The sequence below is a fragment of the Camarhynchus parvulus genome, chromosome 3 (assembly GCF_901933205.1).
Source record: "Camarhynchus parvulus chromosome 3, STF_HiC, whole genome shotgun sequence".
NCBI classification, from domain to species: domain Eukaryota; kingdom Metazoa; phylum Chordata; class Aves; order Passeriformes; family Thraupidae; genus Camarhynchus; species Camarhynchus parvulus.
The window spans coordinates 86,611,717-86,630,374 of NC_044573.1; the positions used below are offsets into that span (position 1 = coordinate 86,611,717).

General features: G+C 39.6%; 1 protein-coding gene across 1 annotated transcript; it reads left to right on the forward strand.

Moving 5' to 3' along the window:
* The first annotated feature begins 670 nt into the window (after positions 1-670).
* On the forward strand, positions 671-17,847 carry LOC115902425 (elongin-A-like). The gene is made up of 11 exons (XM_030945911.1): positions 671-1,328; positions 7,776-7,832; positions 9,493-9,605; positions 10,632-11,334; positions 12,732-12,831; positions 13,610-13,783; positions 14,333-14,430; positions 15,164-15,344; positions 15,682-15,805; positions 17,528-17,646; positions 17,789-17,847. Exons 1-11 carry the CDS (start codon positions 1,107-1,109, stop codon positions 17,845-17,847), a joined length of 1,950 nt encoding a protein of 649 aa, XP_030801771.1. The 5' UTR covers positions 671-1,106.
* Positions 17,848-18,658: the final 811 nt, after the last annotated feature.

Here is an 18,658-nt window from a genome sequence, read left to right on the forward strand (position 1 = left end):
GTTGATGAAGTCTCCACATTCTGTGAAAATGAGTTAATTATTTCTGTAAAATAAAAACGTGAGTATGGTAACTGGAGAGACAGTCTGCATCAGGGACCTGGATTTATTTTTTCCATTTCCAACCAGAGTGCTCTACCTACTGTATTGCCCTATCAGTTATTTTGGTTTCTCTACTGATGAATTTGCTATAAAGTGTGTCAAGCTGTAATAAGATCTATTCTGCAAGAGCAGCAATCCTAATGTGTAAATACCAACTTTTGCCTACTTAAAATTCTGTTGTAGTTAAGACTGGATGCACTTTTTTTTAACACTTCCCTCAAACACCACTTTAAAGGTGAGAGGTGTTCTGTGCACCTGCTTTCATTACATCTATAGAAACTTCACAGGGAATTCTGCAAACACACATTTTTAGGAGGGACTCATTCATCTTGGGAGTCTCACAAGCACATGCTCAGCCCCGGCAAGCTCCATGGCAGAGATCTTGCTTCAGATGCGCAGTTCACGTAGAGCAAAGACTGATTCCTTGTCACACGCTTTTTAAGGAATCCATGGGAGAGCCCTGCTGAAAGTTGCGGGGTCCCAAAAATGTTCAGGCCCAAAAAAAAAAAAAAAAAAAAAAAGCAGGACCTAAAGAAAAGGGTGCCCGAGTCAGGAGCGCAGCGGGCTGCCTGCGGGCGCCAGTCGCGGCTTCACGGCTCAGCCTCGCTGCCCCAACCCCAACACACGGCACCGTTCCACAAGGCAGCCTCTCTGCCCGCTGCCACGCAGAGTCACCAGGGATGCCTCGGGCCGCGGGGCTGCTGCCCGTCACAGGACACATGTGCACCAGCAAGCGACACTGTCCGCGTCCCACCTGCCGCACGCAGCGCAGGGCCCGCCCGGGCCGCTCCTGAGGCTGGCCTGAGCCCACCCTGGCAGGGGCACAGCGCCGAGGCGTTCCCTGGGCAGGCCGCTCGCTGACCCCTCTGCAGGGGCTCGCCCCAGCTACGCTGTGCCTGCTCAGGACCGCACTGTGCGATCACATGTAGCCCAGCGGGGCAGAGGAAAGCGCACAGTCCGCGCTGTTACTGCTGGTAACCGGGCAGCCAACAACCAGCCCGGCCGGGATGAACGGCCAATGGCGGAGCGGGCGCGGCTACAAGAACGCCGGGCGGCGACAGAGGAGCCCGGGCGACGGTGCCGGAGCGGAGAAGCGGGGGAGCGGCGGTGCCACGGCGGAGAAAGGGCGGAGCGGCGGTGCCGGTGCCATGGCGGAGAAAGGGCGGAGCGCCGCGCGGAGGGTGCTGGGGCTGCAGGAGCGGCTGCGACGTGCGCGGCGGCCCGCGGAGGTATTCGGCCTGGAAAGCCCGCGCAGGAGCTGCTGGGCTGGTGTTTCTGTGTTCATAAGAGCTTTTCTGTGCGAAATAGGTGCTTCTGCTTGGTTTTAGCGGCACACATCAAAGAGGAGCGGGGCCTGTCACGCCCTGCCTTGTTGTTCTTCCTGGTCCAAGAAGGACTAAGGTGTTCGTCGGAAACAACCCCTGTAGGGTGCCCGGGCTGCTCAGTAGCTGTGAGGAGTAGATGAGGGACCCCTGAGGCAGCCGGAGATGAGTGGGGAGTGCGATCAGGGCAGGTGCTGAGGCTGCACCGCGCTTTGGACGGGCAGAGGGGACACCAAGGCACGCCCCGCTCTCTGAGCAGCAGCCGGCACTCCCAAGGAAATGGAAGCAAAGTAGCGTGTGGCAAATTGGCCTCAACGTTTTATGAAATAATAAATTATATTTGACTGAAGACGGTGTATTCGAAACAGTGATGTGGTTTCTGCTTGTTTTTTTTTTTTTTGTTTTTTAATTAAGTTTTTGGAGGGTCACATTCACTTTGAAAATACAGGATGCTTTTATCTTTATGGGCTTCAAAGAAATTAAAACTTTATAGAAGTTTGTAGTTGGAGGCAGAGGGCAGCAGTAAAAATGGCATTGTATTTGGTAGTTGATGAGAATCTTAGCTATTAATCATGTTTCCAGTGTGTTTTCAAAGTGTGTGTGTATACATATAGAAGAAATACCTGTTTTCATAGCCAATAATGGCATATCTTCTTGAATTGTGATGTAGACAATATCTGTCTAAAATGCAAATATCCATGTAGGTGCTTCTTCAGAAGTTTTAATTCGCAGTTCAATTAGCCTAAAATCTCTTCATATGCTACAGGAGCAATCAGCTATTACAGTGTCTGAATTTGTACTTGGGATTAGTTTTGGTACACTATTTGAACAAGAAGTAGCAAAGGAAAAGAAAATAATTCTAGAAGTAGTAAGTTTTTAAGTAATCCCAAACCAGTAACTTTCAAAGCATTCTACTAATGTGAAAAATGAAAACAACTCTGGCTAATTTGGATTCATTAAGGGAGGAGATACAATGTTTTTATGTGGCATAGCTGCATAGGTGCTGCATAAAATGGAGCTAATGGTGGTGCTGCAGCGCTTCTGTCCCTGGTAAAACTGTCTAGTGAAATAGAAATATTTATGGGTAACACAGCCTGAGGAGTGGCAGGGAAAGCAAGAAACTGATAGCTGTAAATTGGCAGCCATGAAAGGTGCAGAAGTTGAATCTAATAAGAGAAATTATGTGGTTAGTATCTTTAAAGGCAAAAAGGTGAGTTCTAGAAATTGGTGAAAAGAATTGCAAATCAATATCACAGATGTGTATGTAGGCAAGTGTTGTTTTTGTCAAATACTTTTGTTCCATACTGAGAATATTCATCTTTTGACTTTTTAATATTGCTAAAATGTTTTTGATAACCACAAAGAACATCAGTTGTCCATTTCAAAAGCTTCTTGATGTGTGAGTTTTGATAGGTAGCCACTGAGTTTTCAGAGAATTGACAAAGGAAAGAACAGTTATTGAATGATGTTTATGGTTCTAGGGAAAGTATGAGGAAAAAAGTACTGTGCTAGAATTAAAGGTCAGTGAGATGGTCTTCATTGGCATTGATCATACAGGAATGATGCATGATGTTAAGATTGTACCTGATGTAGAATTGAAGGGTGGTGCCATGATCCATATCACTCCATGAGATGTTACATAGATACATTCTGCCAAATCTATCTCAAATTGTATTTGGCTGACACTAATTATGAATCAGTGTAGGCAAACTTCAAGGCATTTGACTTGCTTCTGTATGATGCTGATTAGAGCAGCAGTGGCACGGGCCTCATATAATACATGAAACTGATTTCAGCTGAACTCGCCAAAAATAAGTGCCAGACCTCATAAGGAAACAATGCTGGGTTGTGGGTTTGTGGTGGTTTTTGGGGGGGTAGGAGAGTGATTATGCATCTCTTTGTGACATGATGCTGCTGAAATTTCCTTAATTTAGAAGACAACAAACATTGTAGGGAAATGCTACACATACTGAAGTCATTTGTATGAAATGAAGTGAGTCCCTTCTAGAAACCAAATTTGATCATGTGGTAGGCTACGTTCATTTGAGCAACACATGTTTTACCATGGCTCAGTGGAAAGTCACAGCTAGGAGCTGTGAATATAGGTTATTCAGCATAGGAGACTGTACTTTGGAAAGCATTGGCTCAGAAAATGATTTGGAGCTCTGATGTATTACCAGTTGAGCATGAAATTGCAGTAGGGTGCAGTGGCTTATGGGGTAAATGCTATCTTTGGGTAGCTTAGCAGGGTTATGTTACTATTGCTATATAGCATTAGAAGGACAATCACAGCAATATTGTGTCCTGTTCTGAGGACTGTTTTTGAAAACAACACTGGCCTAGCTGGAAAGATTATAAGATAGCCAGAGAATTGCTGTAGCTCTGGCTAGCATAACTTAATGAAACTAAAGAGCCCAGGTAAAGTGTATGATTAGTATTTACATTTATTGCTGTATTGTGTAAGATGATTGGAAGAAAGCTCCTTTAGTTAATTAACAGATCATTAGATTTAGTAGCTGAACACAAAACTAAGCAATTGTTTTAGGTGAACAGCTGTGCTTTTTTTTGGAGAGGGTATTTGTTCAGGGATTTTTTTTGTTAGCTGAGGGCATAGGGATTATCTGCTTGGGACAGAGTTGGGTTTTTCTAAGGTGTTTTCCTCAAAGTCCTGGTACTCTTTCAAATGAGTTGTCTAGCTCAGCCAGAAGTTATTGACCTGATGGAATTTCACAGGCTTTGTTATAGAAGAGAATAAGCTAAAGGATCATAGGGATCTCTTTGAAAGGGAAATGCAACTATTGAGTGAAGAAAGAGAGAAAACAGGAATTAATATAGAGAAGTGTTGTCCCCTGAGGACAGATGGTCTGGGAACCTGTTAGTGGGTCACATCCTTCCTGAGGTTCCAGGCTCAGAGAGGAAAATAAGAGGAGACTGTACAGCACTTGGATGAAGGATGGTGGAGCAACACTGGTGTAGTGGAATTTGACCAAACCCAGTGCACCTGGCAGCTGTTGTTACCACTCTGCTTTCAGTTCTAGCTCTGGAAAATTTTGTTTGCTTACATGCTTCTTTCCCATTGCTTATTACCATTGATCTCTGCTTTCCAAATTCCAGCCTGCTTTCTCTTCCTCCCTGATTCTTTACTTGCTTTTGTTCCTACTGTCATCTTTGCTTTTGTCTCACACTACTATGTAGGTGCCAGCTCTCAGTTTGTCCATAAGACTTTGCCTGTTTATATTGCATGAAGACCTAGGTCTTGTTTTTTCTTGGAATGTATTTTATGGGGAAAAAACCCCTGTCCTATAGGGTTTTGATTGTTCTTTATAAATTAGAATTTAGGAATTATGTAGACTAGTTTAGGAATTGTATATGAAGATAAATTTTCTTCAAAATTTTCCTATGAAGTTTACAGTCTCTTTTGAAGTAGATAGAGTTTTTCCACAAGGATATAGCTGATAGTGATATGTGAGGTAAAATAGTCTGAAAACCAGTGGAGGGTTGCATATGTATTGTGTGTATATGGAAGGTCTTCCCTGAAGAAATTGCTAGATCCAGTCCAGTGAGGTAAGAGCCAGATAGGCCACAAATGCTGTGGTGAAAGAAATGGTTAGAGAAAGATCCCTTGATAGTCAGTCTTTATTTTGTTTTTGAAAGCCTGCTCAGAACAGACTTAATCATTTTGCCTTATTTTATGCAATAATTATAATGGTATACTATATATAGGTATCAGGACAACAAAGTTGGTGTTTCTAGCAAGCTCTGGTATTGGTGACAGACTTTGCTATATCTTGTGGATCACAGTATACCTTTCTCCAAAGCCCAATAGATAATACTGGAGCTTGGTATTTGTGCTTTGTCTTTGGTAGAGAAATCAGAGGTCTCTAGCAAATAGGATAAACACAAAGTTTCTCTGCTGCTACAGATGCTTGCCACAAATTTTATTTGCTTATTTTCTGATTGTTTCTGTAAGTAAGTTTGGTTCTACATCCCAAGAACTTGGAGATGTGATTCCTACTGGCAGGCTGGATGCAGCCATTTACTTTGTCCAGATACAGAACAGTCTTGTAGTAGTCCTGTACAGGCAGAGCTGCTGATTGCCCTGCAGCCTGAGCTGTTCCCTGCTTCTAAGTGATTGGTATCACTTCTAAAAACCTTATCAGTGTGTCTGATCCATTTTTTTCTATTTTTTAAAATGAAACAGTGTTTTTGTCTTAGGTTTGCAAATGTGATACACATTTCAAGTAACCAAAATGAGCAATGTGGTCTGTACTTTAGAAGACTTTGCAAGTTTTGTTTTTCATTAAAATGTGTTGACTGCTTTTGAACATGCTTGTCATCTAGGTACTTTTGTAATTTAGCCTGTTGGTTTGAAGTTGTATGAATAGTAATTGCCTGCTTCCTGAATTTTTTTCTTCTGAAATAAACTTGGCTTTATGAGTTAACCTAGTCCAAAATCCATCAAGAGAAACTATTCAAAACCCCTATTCTCTGTATCTTGATGAAAACATCCCTTAGTATTCTTCCACAAATAGGTTTGTCTCTGGCAAAATAAATGGGATTTACTCCCAGTGGTTTGCATTGCTTGATTATCTAGACATGTTAAATATCACAATATAACATGTCAGCAGTGGGTTACTTAGTTTTTCATTGCAAAATAAATTTAATCAATGAGGATATTAATTCTTTTAATTAAATAAAAGTGAACTAACTTGACACTGATCATCTCAAGCATTAAAAACTACGTCAACATTGTGAGCAATTACGATTTTTCTTAGGGACTGCCTTATTTTAAGATAAGCAGAATTTCATATGGCTTTTGTGCTGGTTCTGAAATCTTGGTAAGGAAGCTTTTTTAAAAAAATAATTATTTTATTTAATTTTTTTTTAGGTCTCCTGCCATTTTGTAGCTAGCTGAACTTTTTGGGAGAGGTTTGATTTGTTACCTCTGGTCCTGGCTGTATGTTTTACCTTGTCTCACATTTTCCCAGGCTGTGAAGCATTTCTGCTGTGCTTGTTTAGACTCAGAAGCACTGTTTCAGGGTGGATGATTTACAGAAGAGCTGCTGCCAGCATGTAGATAGAGCCCACTGAACACAATGAAGATCAGTGTCAAGTGTGGGATTCCACTACTCAAATGTATTGTAGGAGCAATGAGACTTAGAGCAACAGTAGAGCAATATATCTCTGGAGTGAAGCTTGTAAATTGTTTCTTTGAGCTTGCTATTCATTTTTAGTACCTCTTCCACCTCCTGCAATGCCATTTCAGAAACAGTATCTAATATAATAAATGACAGTTCATCAGTTATTTAAATTATTGTAGCTGCTTTTGTTGTCAGAAGATTTCTGAGTAGTGTGTTTTGTGTTCCTGCTGTTATACTGAGAAGTGTCAATGATCTGAAACACTTGACTAGTATTTCAGGCTTTGTGAAAGCCCTCTGAAATGCTGGTATTTCAGTTGTACATTAATTCTGTCACCTCTGTAGCATAGTTTCATGTCTGTGGTTGGCAGTGTTTTAGTGGCAACACTAAATTGAGGAATGCCGTTCTTAAACAATGACAGAAAGATAAGACAGATTTGCTGTGTATGGTTAGCTGCAAGACTCTGGGATGCTATATGCTATCCATTGCCAAATAAATTGGGTTATACTGCTGTTGAAATTTATACTTCGCTTATAAATGTGACTTCTTTGTTATCAAAACACCTCTCATGGAAAGATGAATATTTTGTATGTGAAAAAATCTTCCCTGCTTTTATGGAAGTGTTGAGTTTGGTAACAGGTGTAAGCTTTGACAGTGCAAAAGAAAACAGTTGTTCTAGCTCGAGCTTGTTTTCTTAAAATTCAAATTGCAGTTATGTTTTCAAAACCTTATTTTGTGCAATCTGGGCTTGCACCAGCTCTATTGTCCTTTCTTGGCCTGGATTGATGGAGTAGTGCTGCTGACTCTGAGGCTCACTGATTTTTGCTTGATGGCTTTGCACAATACATCTTTTGTACTGGCTCTGTGGCAAATGAGGGCCACTGCCACAGGATGAGTAGGCATATATATATGTAGCCTCTACTACTGTGTTACTGACATTTACTGTAATCTCTGTAGCAGTAAATTCAAACTATTTACTGGATTTTCTGTTGTTACTGAAATTGAGGGGTTGGCAGGACTGTACTGGTTCGCAGCACTGACTGCAAACACTGCTTGATGTGCAGTAAAGGAGTGCTCATGTTTTCCAGGAGTTACTGGCTGTTCCTTTTAACACTATTGCGTATTTTTGGATTAAATATGTGAATGAGGATGAGAAGAACAGAATAAGATTTCAAAGTATTTGTTTAAAACAATAAATCTGATGTTTCCTTCCAGATTATAAAAACACTTAAGGTACTACAAGGTTTGGATTTATCGCTGGATATTTTAGTGGTAAGTGATCAGTAATAATACATTAAACTCTTCTACAGTAAATTACTATGTAAATGTCAAGAGTGTGCATTTGTAGAAGTGGTGAACATGTTTCAATTTATAATTTTAAATTTATATCCTGTTTGGTTAGAATAATTTCCCAAAAGCTGGTTGTCCAGCTTGATGAATGCACTATTATGTCAACAGTGATAGAACTGAGCACATAGAGGACACTTTGCTAATCAGGTTGGCTTCTTTTCAGTGTAAAACTGCCTTTTGTCAATGCTTAAAGTAAATATGGGTGAACCATTCTTTAAGTCAATTGTCTAACTCTCCTATCTTTCATTAGCAGCTCAAAGTTAGTTTCTTGCATTTAAAGAGGAGGAATCCCCAGTAATGATTCTATCCTCATCCAAGCTGCATCCTGTCAAATTCTATATTAGATGTTCTCACACTGGTCTGTGAAGCTTCTAGCTATTATAAGCAATGTGTCTGTGTTTTGAAAAGAAGAAAAATGTTGGTTTTGTGAGAGAATTCTTTGAAGAGTAAGAGGAAGAATATAGTTGCCAAGATATTTGAATGGTCTATTCAGGTAAAGGCATTTGTCTGCCTAGGCACAGGCAGACTTCTGCTGAAATGAAGCAATATTTATTTTGTTTACCAATAAAAATACATAATCTCATTTTGCAATTAGTTGTTTAAAATGACAAAGGGTTTCTGCAGATGACTCATGTTCCCAGAATTTTTGCATGCTTTATAATGGGACAGACTTTGATGGAAGCCTTCAAGTCAAATAGAGGAAAGTGATGTCTTACAGCAGAGGGCTCCACATATTTTAATGCATTTGAAGAACATAAATAGCTTTATGAAGTAGTCCCACCAGATTTCTTCCATCTGTTTGCAATGACTGACTTACCAAATCAGGTTGCTCAAATTATATACAAGCTAAATATACTTGAAGTGGATTTAAGGAAGTCCTTTCTGGAGGCTGAGCTGTTTATGTGGGAGTAACGTGTATAGCTCAGACTTCACAGGAGTATAGTTGTTAGCAAGAGCATTCACAGGTTGCAGTGAACCTACTGAATTCCATATTTTGCCTCATCTTAAAAGTGAGGGTTTGTGAATCAGATCTTTACTGATAATACATTATTAAAATCACCTGTGATTCTACAGACACTCAAAGTCTGCAAGATATTTTTGCTTAAACAAAACACACTCGAATGAGACTTGGAGACACAATGATATTGAGAAAATAACTCTGCTGCTCTGACCCCTCTACCCTGAACTGCTGGTTGAGATGTATTTTATATTACACCACGCCCAACATATATGCTAATATGCTCAAATGTACTTCATAAGCCTAAAAGAAATTTGAATTTATGTATTTTGTGGACTTAAGCATTTGAGAGAAGTGAAATTCCTGAAATATATACATTTAAAGGAGGAAAATTGCTTCCCTCAGTTTTATGAATTAAGTCTGCATTTTGTTCCCCATATTTGGTTATAAATAACTACTTCCTTCAATTCTGTTTGCAGTATAAAGAGGGCATTTATTCTTTGGCTGCCATAGGACTGCTCTGAATACTAGGCTAATACTGTTTGTAGCAGTTGTTGAGGAGGTTTTATTTGGGAGGAGAGTTGTGATTTATTCTACCCATCTTTCTTGCACTGTCTTCAACAGGAAACTGGCATAGACAAAACAGTTAAAAGTTTTAGGGAACATGCCACTGCTGGGAATGTAGCTAAAAGTCTGTTAAAACAGTGGAAAAAGCTTATTTCTCCAGATAATAAAAGGTAGGTGTGAACTTTCTTCTTTGAAGTTAATTATATTGTAGTGTATTTTGAAAATACAGATTGGAAAATTAGGAGGGTGTTTGGAATGACATATGTATGTTGAATTGGAATGTGAATTAAGAGAACGCAGCTGTAAAATATGAGGAAAACAATCAAACCAGTTTTGGTCAACTAGGCAGTTGGTACTCTGACTTCAGCTGCTTTTTGTGACTGGCACAAGTTCTTAGGTCCCAGCTGGTGCAAACAGAACTAAACCGTGATGTACTTGAGGAAGTTGGGAAACTTGCTCTTTCTTCCCAGAGGTGGTGGTTAAATGAGGCAGCTCTCCAGTGATGTGGTTGTATAGAGGTTTTTCTTGTAATGTTCCTGTGGACTGAGAGGGCTTTCCAACCCTGGAGGAGGCACAGTGAAGAGATGCAGTTTCTTCTGAGACTGAAGCAGCCACCACTGCCATGGCCAGGCCCACTCTGCTTTAGATGTTTAATGGAGTTCCAACAGTTCCAAACAGTTGAGCTGAGAAAGCCAAGGGAATAGTTTGACTAAATAGTGCATTTTAAATCTGAAGTTGTTCAAATGACGGTAAAATAAAATACTAGAACCTGTGATAAGCAAATCATAAAGGCTGACCTGTTAATCTGTTTCACCTACAGAACATGCTGTAAATTTTCCTGACTCCTAGTTATTTCAAGCACCATGTCTTTGTTATAAAGCATGCAGGGAAGCTTTGTGAAAAGTGGTATCCAGCCTGTTATAAGCAGATAGTGCTGCCAGGTTTGTTTTCCTGCTCAGGCTTGTTTTGCTATCAGTTCTTGTTTCAATATTTAGCAGTGCTGGACCCAAGAGCTCTGTGATTCTGTATGGATAATGGAAGAGTAAGAATACAGTGCAGAACTAAGTTCTGGGTTTTGGAAAACTATGACACATGGTGTGATTTTATACTTTTGGTTTTACTAATATTGGAAAACCAGATTGTTTAAGAATTTAGCATCAGCTAGAGAATGAGATGTAATTTTTTTATTGTTGCAGTGATTGCGGGGGAAGAAAAAATAATGAAAAAGAAAAACGTGAGATGAAGTCTTCTGTTTCCCAGGAGATTAAGCCTTCAGAGAAGCCTGAAACATCTGTACTGGCCTCTACAAGCTCCAGCAGTGCTCCCATTACTACAAAGCTGAATAAGGAGCATGTTTGTAGTGAAAAGACCCATCAAAGTACAAATTTTGAGTCTCCAAAAGAATGTGATAATAAAGTATGTAGCAGCAGTGGTTCTAAGCATGCTTCCCAGGGTACCAATTCTCAGGCTAAAGAAAGTGAGTTCAAAGGGAGCACCTCCACAGAGAGAAAGAAAATTTCAAAAAAGCAGCATTCCTCTGCAGCCAATAAAGGCTTATTGTCCCTGAAAGAAAAGCCTAGTAAGGATGCTTCCAAACAGAGAAATCCTAAACGTGTGAAGAAACCAAAACAAAATCTTGTCATGAAAGACCAAGCCAAATCATCTAGTGATGAGGAATTTGAACCCCCTACTATGTCTTTTGAATCTTATCTTACTTATGATGAGGTTACCAACAAAAGAAAGAGAAAAGCTTGTTCTACAGGTGCACGGCCAAGAAAGTGCAGTGAAGAGAAGAACAGCTCATTACTACAAAAGACTTCAAAACTTTCTCAGGCAGAAGAGGGAGTTGAAGATGTAAAAAAATGTGAGAGTGATCAATCAGAAATTCCTAGTAAAAAGGTAAATCACTACAGGGTTGAGATAAAAGCAGATAAACAGCAGACAAACAAGTGCTTTAGACTTTTAATTTCACTGAAATTTATCTGTGTTTATTTTAAGGAACAGATTGCATGACTCTGTATCAGCTGCATTGCAATTGCCAATAATGACAATAATGGGTAGAAAAGAGATAGAGATAGTTTTAAATTTAATTACTTGTATTTTTAGCATTGTTTCCAATAATACTGTGGTGTTTGATCCTTACCAACTAATCTGCATTTGACTTGCAAAGTGCAAAGGCAGTTACCTTTGGAAAGACATCCACCTTTTTTCTCTCTTGACCATCCTGGTTTGTGGCTGCTGCAGCTCTTTGTGTATAGAACAGTCCTTTCATCAGATGCTGTGGTTCTTTAATAGTGAATGTTAATGTTTGCAGTGTAACTGAACATTCTTTAGTGCATTATTGCATATAAAACTAGATTATACATATAATATTCTGAGCTGTCCTAGTCTCTTGAAATGCAGAAAGCTTAAGTAGCTCCTCTGAGAAAATGTGTAAGCAAAAAAATTTATTAATTAGACGTTTTAAATGAAGACCTTTTGTGCACTGAAAATTAGGGTTATCTTCAGATTTATATCTTCACTGTGATGTGAAAGCTTTAGGCTTTATTTATTAGGGAAGATCTGCAATCTGAATGTGGTATCTTCTGTCCCAGATGGGGAAATATTAATGTAGAGGCTTATGTATGATACTCTAACATAAAGTGTTTGAGGAAAAACCTCAACCATTCAAGCAGTTGTGAAAAGTTACTATAGATACTTAAATAAAATGCAGGGAATGCAAGTTTTGGGCTCTAAGTGCCTGACTTGCAATTGGAGGACACCTGAGACCCAATCTGGATGTTGCACCTGATCCATTTGTAGGGACCCATACTTAATAAGCTGCTGCATCTTTAAATCCCTTTTTGGGGAATTAGCTGTGAATGTTTTAGGCTGAATGGCTTACTGAGTGTGATCTAGGAGATTTGATAGGACTAGGTATAAAGCTGTTTCTTGTCTTTTAGAGTTATGCTTTTGTCATCTTGCAGTTTTGCCTCATTCACTGCATGCCTCAGTAGTGATTTATCTGAAAGCCTGTTAGCTCTACATATCTACTCTGTTCTTTAATCTTTTTTGTGTGCTAATTGCAGATGTCCCACTCAGTTCCTTTTGTGGTATAGTGTTGGTAAGTGGAATATGAAAGTATATACTACAAAGTAATCCTGTGACTAAATGTTGGTGTAGAAAAGCAAGAATTCTAGTTATTCTAGTTAATTTTGGGATTTGCATAAATGTTTGAGTGTTTATTGTAGCTTATTTTAAACCTGGTTAACCCTGAATTTATAATATTGAAGCAATCTTTTCTTAACTGTGCACAGGCCAAAGTGGCATCCCTCCAAGAGCTCCTTAATACTCCACTACCTAAAACTCTGCCAGGCATCTCAGAATCATCTCCCCCATATGCTGCAGACTTTACAGGTAAGTAATATACAAGGCTGATAAATATAAAATAGTGCAGGTGTTTATAGCTCTGCATAGAAATGTTTTATCCCCTTTTCCAATAAGCTGTATTAGCTCATCAATCCATGGCAAAGAAGGGCCTCACTTCCTCATCTGTAGAAATCATGTTGAAGCTGAAGGGAGTTATAAGGCCTTCCTTCTAATGGCTTACTGAGGAAGGTTACCACAGACTTAGAGAAGGCATAAACCAAGCGGCTGTTCTACAGGCTCCATTTATCTTTACTCATGTCTGTACTTAGAGCAGGCAAAGCCTTAGCAGAAATGATCTTAGGTAAAACAAATATATGAGGCACTAGTTCCAGCTTTGGCATAGGAACCATTAGTATCATTATAAGTAGGTGACATAAAGTACTAGTGGTTCCCCAGCAGCTCTTCTCATGTGGTTTCTGACCGATGGGATCTTGAAACATTGCTGCTTTGAAGCTTCTGGCTTCTCTAATCAGGAGGATTAGTAAAGTTCTGTGGATGGGTAACAGAGCAATTGAGATGTGAATACAGCTCGTGTAGACTGGAGATAAATGATGCAGGGCTGGTTTGAGTTGGTGCAGCTCACTTGCAGTGTACCTCTTGGAGTTAGATGATGGTGAATGGACTTTTGCAGTTTACAATACATGCAAGGGTCCCATGCTGTAATGCAGTAACTTTTAATTAAGAAAATATTTTGTATGTGTAAGTAAAAGTAATTTGTTTATCTCAGAGCTGAATGTTTAAAGCCTGCCTGATGTTTTGCTTGCAGCATTCACAGTACCTGCTGTAGAAGCACCCCAGCAAGTCAATGAGATAGTTCAATTCACAGGGCAGAGACTGAACTCCAAAATGCAGGTCTACTCTGGCTCCAAGGCAGTCTGCCTTTCCAAGATGCTTACACTGTATGAGCAGTGTGTCCGCATGCTTCGCAACAATATTGAGTGTGAGTACTTCAGGGGATTTGTAGCACTTGTGGCTGTAAGGGTATGAGATTTTTTTTCTCCATGCCAACCACTGGCCTACTAAAATATATCGTCCCTCCCTACAAATGATGACTTGGAGCAGGTTGAAAAGCACTTGCAGAAATTGATTGATGACTGTGCTAAAATACAGCTTTGTTTTGAAAGCTTACAATTTTTAAAGGTCCAAGTTTACTTAAAAGAATGTCCTATAAATGATAAACTAAAAATTCTGTCCCTCCACTCCCATGTTTGTTGTGATCAAGACATTCTTCATTGCATAGGCAGAGGGGGAAATTATGCATATCAGTAAAAGATGGGGCAATTACTATTCAAAGATGCTTTATCCATCCTCAAATATAACTGCTAGTCAGTATGGAACTGCTGATTTATAAATATTTTCATAGTCTGGCATAGGATGTTGTGTTAGTTCTTGCTAAAATTAACTTGTGTTTTTATTTAGTTTTAAACTGAATGGTGTTACCCATTGAGTAAAATAAGTGAGATACTGAAAGTACTGTCCTCTTTTGTAGTGCTACAAGAAGCAGGAGGTGTGCCCTTTGAAATTCTTGAGCCTGTGCTAACACGTTGCACACCAGAGCAGTTGTTTCGAGTAGAGAAATGTAATCTGGTAAATTCTGCCTTGTTAAATTTGGGAAACCACAGAGTTCCCTAACTCCATGGGCTGCACTGGTTTTCTATCTTGCATACTAATTTCTTTGAATTCAGCTGTAATTATTAAGTCCCCTTTTCTCAAGTTTAAAACATTCAGGAGAATTACTACTGATGACTAAGTGAAAGACAGTGTGTATGCAAGAGTGTTTCTGATAGTAAGAAAGAAAAAAAGATGACCATAGTATTTACCACTGAAATAGCTGGGAGAGTCAGTATCAACTGTATTCCAGGTATAAAATATTAAGTCTGCAAAGCATATCAGTCAGGAAGTAGCTGCTGTGAGATTGCATGTTACGGTAGATTTATCTGCACTGTCAGGTCTCCATGATGCACTTGGACATTGATGTTCTGAGTATGCAGTCCTTTGTAGGGCCAGTTTGCCTTTCCTCTGTGTGCTTTAAGTTGAGAGCTGGAGTGGCCTGAGCCTGTGCTGCAGACACAAGTCTGGCCTGTAACAGTGCTCACTGACTCCAGCCCTGCTGCTTGAAGCTGTGTGATTTCCAGGCTGCAGTCAATGTCCCTGCATGGCATTGCCACAGTGTGGGTACCTTTGTCAGCACCTGTGGTGGGATTTGCTCTGCACCTTCTTCCACCAATGGTTTGGGTTGTGTCTGTAGGCTCAGAGAATAGGTACTATTGAAAATGTTGTTTTTAAATCTCTGATTTAAGATGTCTGTGTTTTAAATTAGATGTTTATAAAAGAGACTGACCACTTGTGGAAAAAACACTGCCAAAGAGACTTTAAAAATGAGAGCCTTCTGGAATATGAGTCTTGGCGTGAAATGTACTGGAGACTGTTTAATCAGAGAGAAGAAAAACTGAAGATCCTTACAAAAAATATTCTTTCAGCTCAGTCTGAGAAACCAAAAGGTAAAATCTCTGGTTAGCTCTTCCACTTACAGAACCCAATCTCTTCTGCTGTTCTTGACAATATGTTTGGTTTAGTGATTTCTTTGCAGTGAGTACTAATGCTGTACTTCCAGGAGAAATCATCAAAAACAAACACTGTTACTCTTAAATTAAAATTTGCTTAAAAATAAACAGATGCATTAATACAATACGTTGGTGTATCCTGAAAATATTTTGCATTAGACAAGTCTTTCTTACCTTATTGGTTGGACTAAAGATTCTAAGCTGCAATGCAAAGAGTTTTGGACATAAAGGATGTGAAAAGTCATGTATCCTCTGCTCCTTGCTTCTATATTAGGCAGGCAAGTAAAAATGGCCTATGTGATTGGGGCAGCAAAACCACCCAGGAACATTTGCCGACAGCAAGAAATCCATGGGGCAGCAGGACCTGTCATCCATCTTCATCCCACAGGGAACTGCAAGTAAGTGCTATGTACTATGCTATTGAGTTTGTGTCTTTCAGTTCAAAATCATGCTTGTAAAATTTTAAAATTCTACATAACTCTACTTACTTTCCTTTTTTAAAGTGGCTAGTAGCTAGAAACAAACTTGCCTTTTAAGTCTTTTGTACTCTTCTGCCATGTGTGCATTGTCATTGCACATTTGTCACAAGTGCCAGTGAATTCACTCTCCCAGCTGGAGTGTAAGTGGACGCTGTTTCTTTTCTCCAGATTGCACTAAAGCTGCTTGGCATCCTAGGGCAATTCCATTGTTGATGTTTTGGGTCTATTAACCTGCCTAGCAGCCTCACATGTTCTCCTGCTTTGATAAAATCCTAGTCAGCTGCCTGGTGTGATTCAGTTGACCAGAATGAACCTCAGGAACTTTTAATACTCTTTTTCTCCCCTGTGAATTTCAGAAGCTGAGTCAAACAAACTTGCTGCTCAAGGTGGTTGTAAGTATGGGTTAGGAAGGGCAGCCTGGATGTAAGAATTTTCTTAAACTCAGCTTTTATACCAGATAAATTTTCATAACTGTACCTTGAGCTGGTGAGATTTGGAAGGTTCTTTCCATACTGTTCCTATTTCCATTGAAAAGATAGTCCTTCACCAAGGCAGTAGCTTAAGGCACTTTGAGTTGCGCTTTTGCTTTCAGCTGCTCTGTGGGAGGTTGATTCTGTATTGTGACAGACCTGCCTTTCCAGTTTAGGTGCTTCAAGTACAGTAGCATACAAGTACATATGTCCTCTGTGCTCCAGTAATCTCTGGACCAGTAGCTGAATGATGTAGACCAGGCCTTGCATGATTTTTTTTCTCAGACATGAAAGAAGCTGGAAGAGACTCATTGATTTGCCTTCTGGAGAACCAAAGGGTTTGTTTAGGCACAATGAGCTAAACTTCACTACTTTGACCTGTTGGTTTTTTAAGCTGCAGAATTTGTATAGGTGAAATTCTCACTTGAGAGGCTGGTCTTGCAGGAGCTAAAAAGTCCTGCTAGGGATTTGTGTGCAGACATGCAGCTCCTTAGCAGGCTGCTATTCTCACTCAGGGTGCAGTGGTACTGAGTGGTGGCAAAATGCTCAGTGTCTGGCTCTGAGGAGTACAGGGCTGGCCACACTTGGTGACATTGTGCTGACACTTTAATGCTGTGTTGGGTTAATGGTCTTTAGCAGGAGGCACCAGCTCTGTATGTGTATCTGCCTCAGTCCTTGTCTTGCTGATTGAGGATTCCAACAAGATGTTTAGTTAGTTATTGTGCCTTTTGCTAGTCGGGTACAGAGGTTTTGTTTTTAAACATTTGTCTTCATTTTCTATCAATGAGTTAGTTAGCAGTTAAGCTGTGTTCAAAGAGGAAAAACAAGGTGCAAACTAGAGCACAGGGCATTATGAATCACAGTGGTATTGCTGGCCATTTTGATTTGTCACAAACTCTGATTATTTGATTTTAAAGACTAATAGAAGACATGAAATCTTATAAATGTAATATTTGTTCAACAATTAAAATGGAAAAGATGATCATCTGAAATCCCTTCTAACCTGAATTATCCTATGACTTTGAAATGTATAAAGTTCCTTAAATGTACCAAATCAGGCCGTTGGTTTTGATTTTTTTTTCAAAATGAGCCAGAGTAAATAGTAGCTTGATATTAAATAGTAGCTTGATATTAAATGCTAACTTTTTTCTTAACTTGCTTGTTTTAAAAGAACAGGGATTCCAGAAATGAGAGACAGAAATAACACATTATCAAATCTGATACATGCTGGCAACAGTAGAAGTTCTAGCTCAGGTGTCATGATTCAAGATGGAAAGAAGCCTACCAAAAGTAAGTGGCATTTCCTAAGATGATCAGTTTAATTGTTTTAACCTTCTGCCTAATATATGCTTAATATTGTACTAATACCAATTTAAGTTGCTCATAGCTGTAATCCTAACTGGTCTCTTTTTTTTTGTTGTTGTTATTGAAGAAATAGCACCAATCATGAAGAAAACATTGAAAGCACTGAGGAGTAGAATTGGACAATGATAAAATGAGGCTGTGTATTTGAAGCTTATTTGATGTGACTGTATGTATATTATGCTACAGTGAATGAAAGTAATGTTCATGTAAGAAATGTTCAATTTGCTTTAGTTAAAATAGTTCTGAAAAATTGCATGGGTGAAAAATAAGCAATAAATACTGAAACCTGAGTTCTTTCATACTGCTGCATTCTTACTTGAATTGAAATAAGGTCAGTACACACTAATGACAAATCAGTTTATATGAACCCTTATAGATGATGTATTTATGAGTTTAAGCTGGTTAAGGGTCTGGGGCACAAGTTTTTGTAAGAATGGCTGAGGGAAGGGGGTTGGTTTAGTGTGGAGAAAATCTGGAGGCTGAGGGGAAGACCTTGTTTTTCTCTATGGGTACCTGAAAGGAGGTTGTACATGGGTTGATCTCTCCTCCCAAGTTACAGGACAAGAGAAAATGGCCTCAAGTTGCACCAGTGAAGGTTTAGATTGGATATTAGGAAAAAAATCACTGTAAGGGTTGTCATCATTGGAACAGGCTGCCCAGGGAAGTGGCTGTGTTGTCATTCCTAGCGATATTTAAAAGATGTGTAGATGTGGCATTTGAGGATCAGTGCTGGGTTAACAGTTGGACATTGATGATCTTTAAGGTCTTTTCCAACCCAAACAATTCTGTGATTCTATGATTGTAAGTGTGGAGGTGAAAGAAAATGTGGACTACACTCTGATCTGCTACTCTGTCTGTCATGAAGAGGTCTAGCTCACAACCTCACAGCCAGTTGTTTTAAAGTGAAGAAGCTATTTGGTCTTGCATAGCTGTCCTT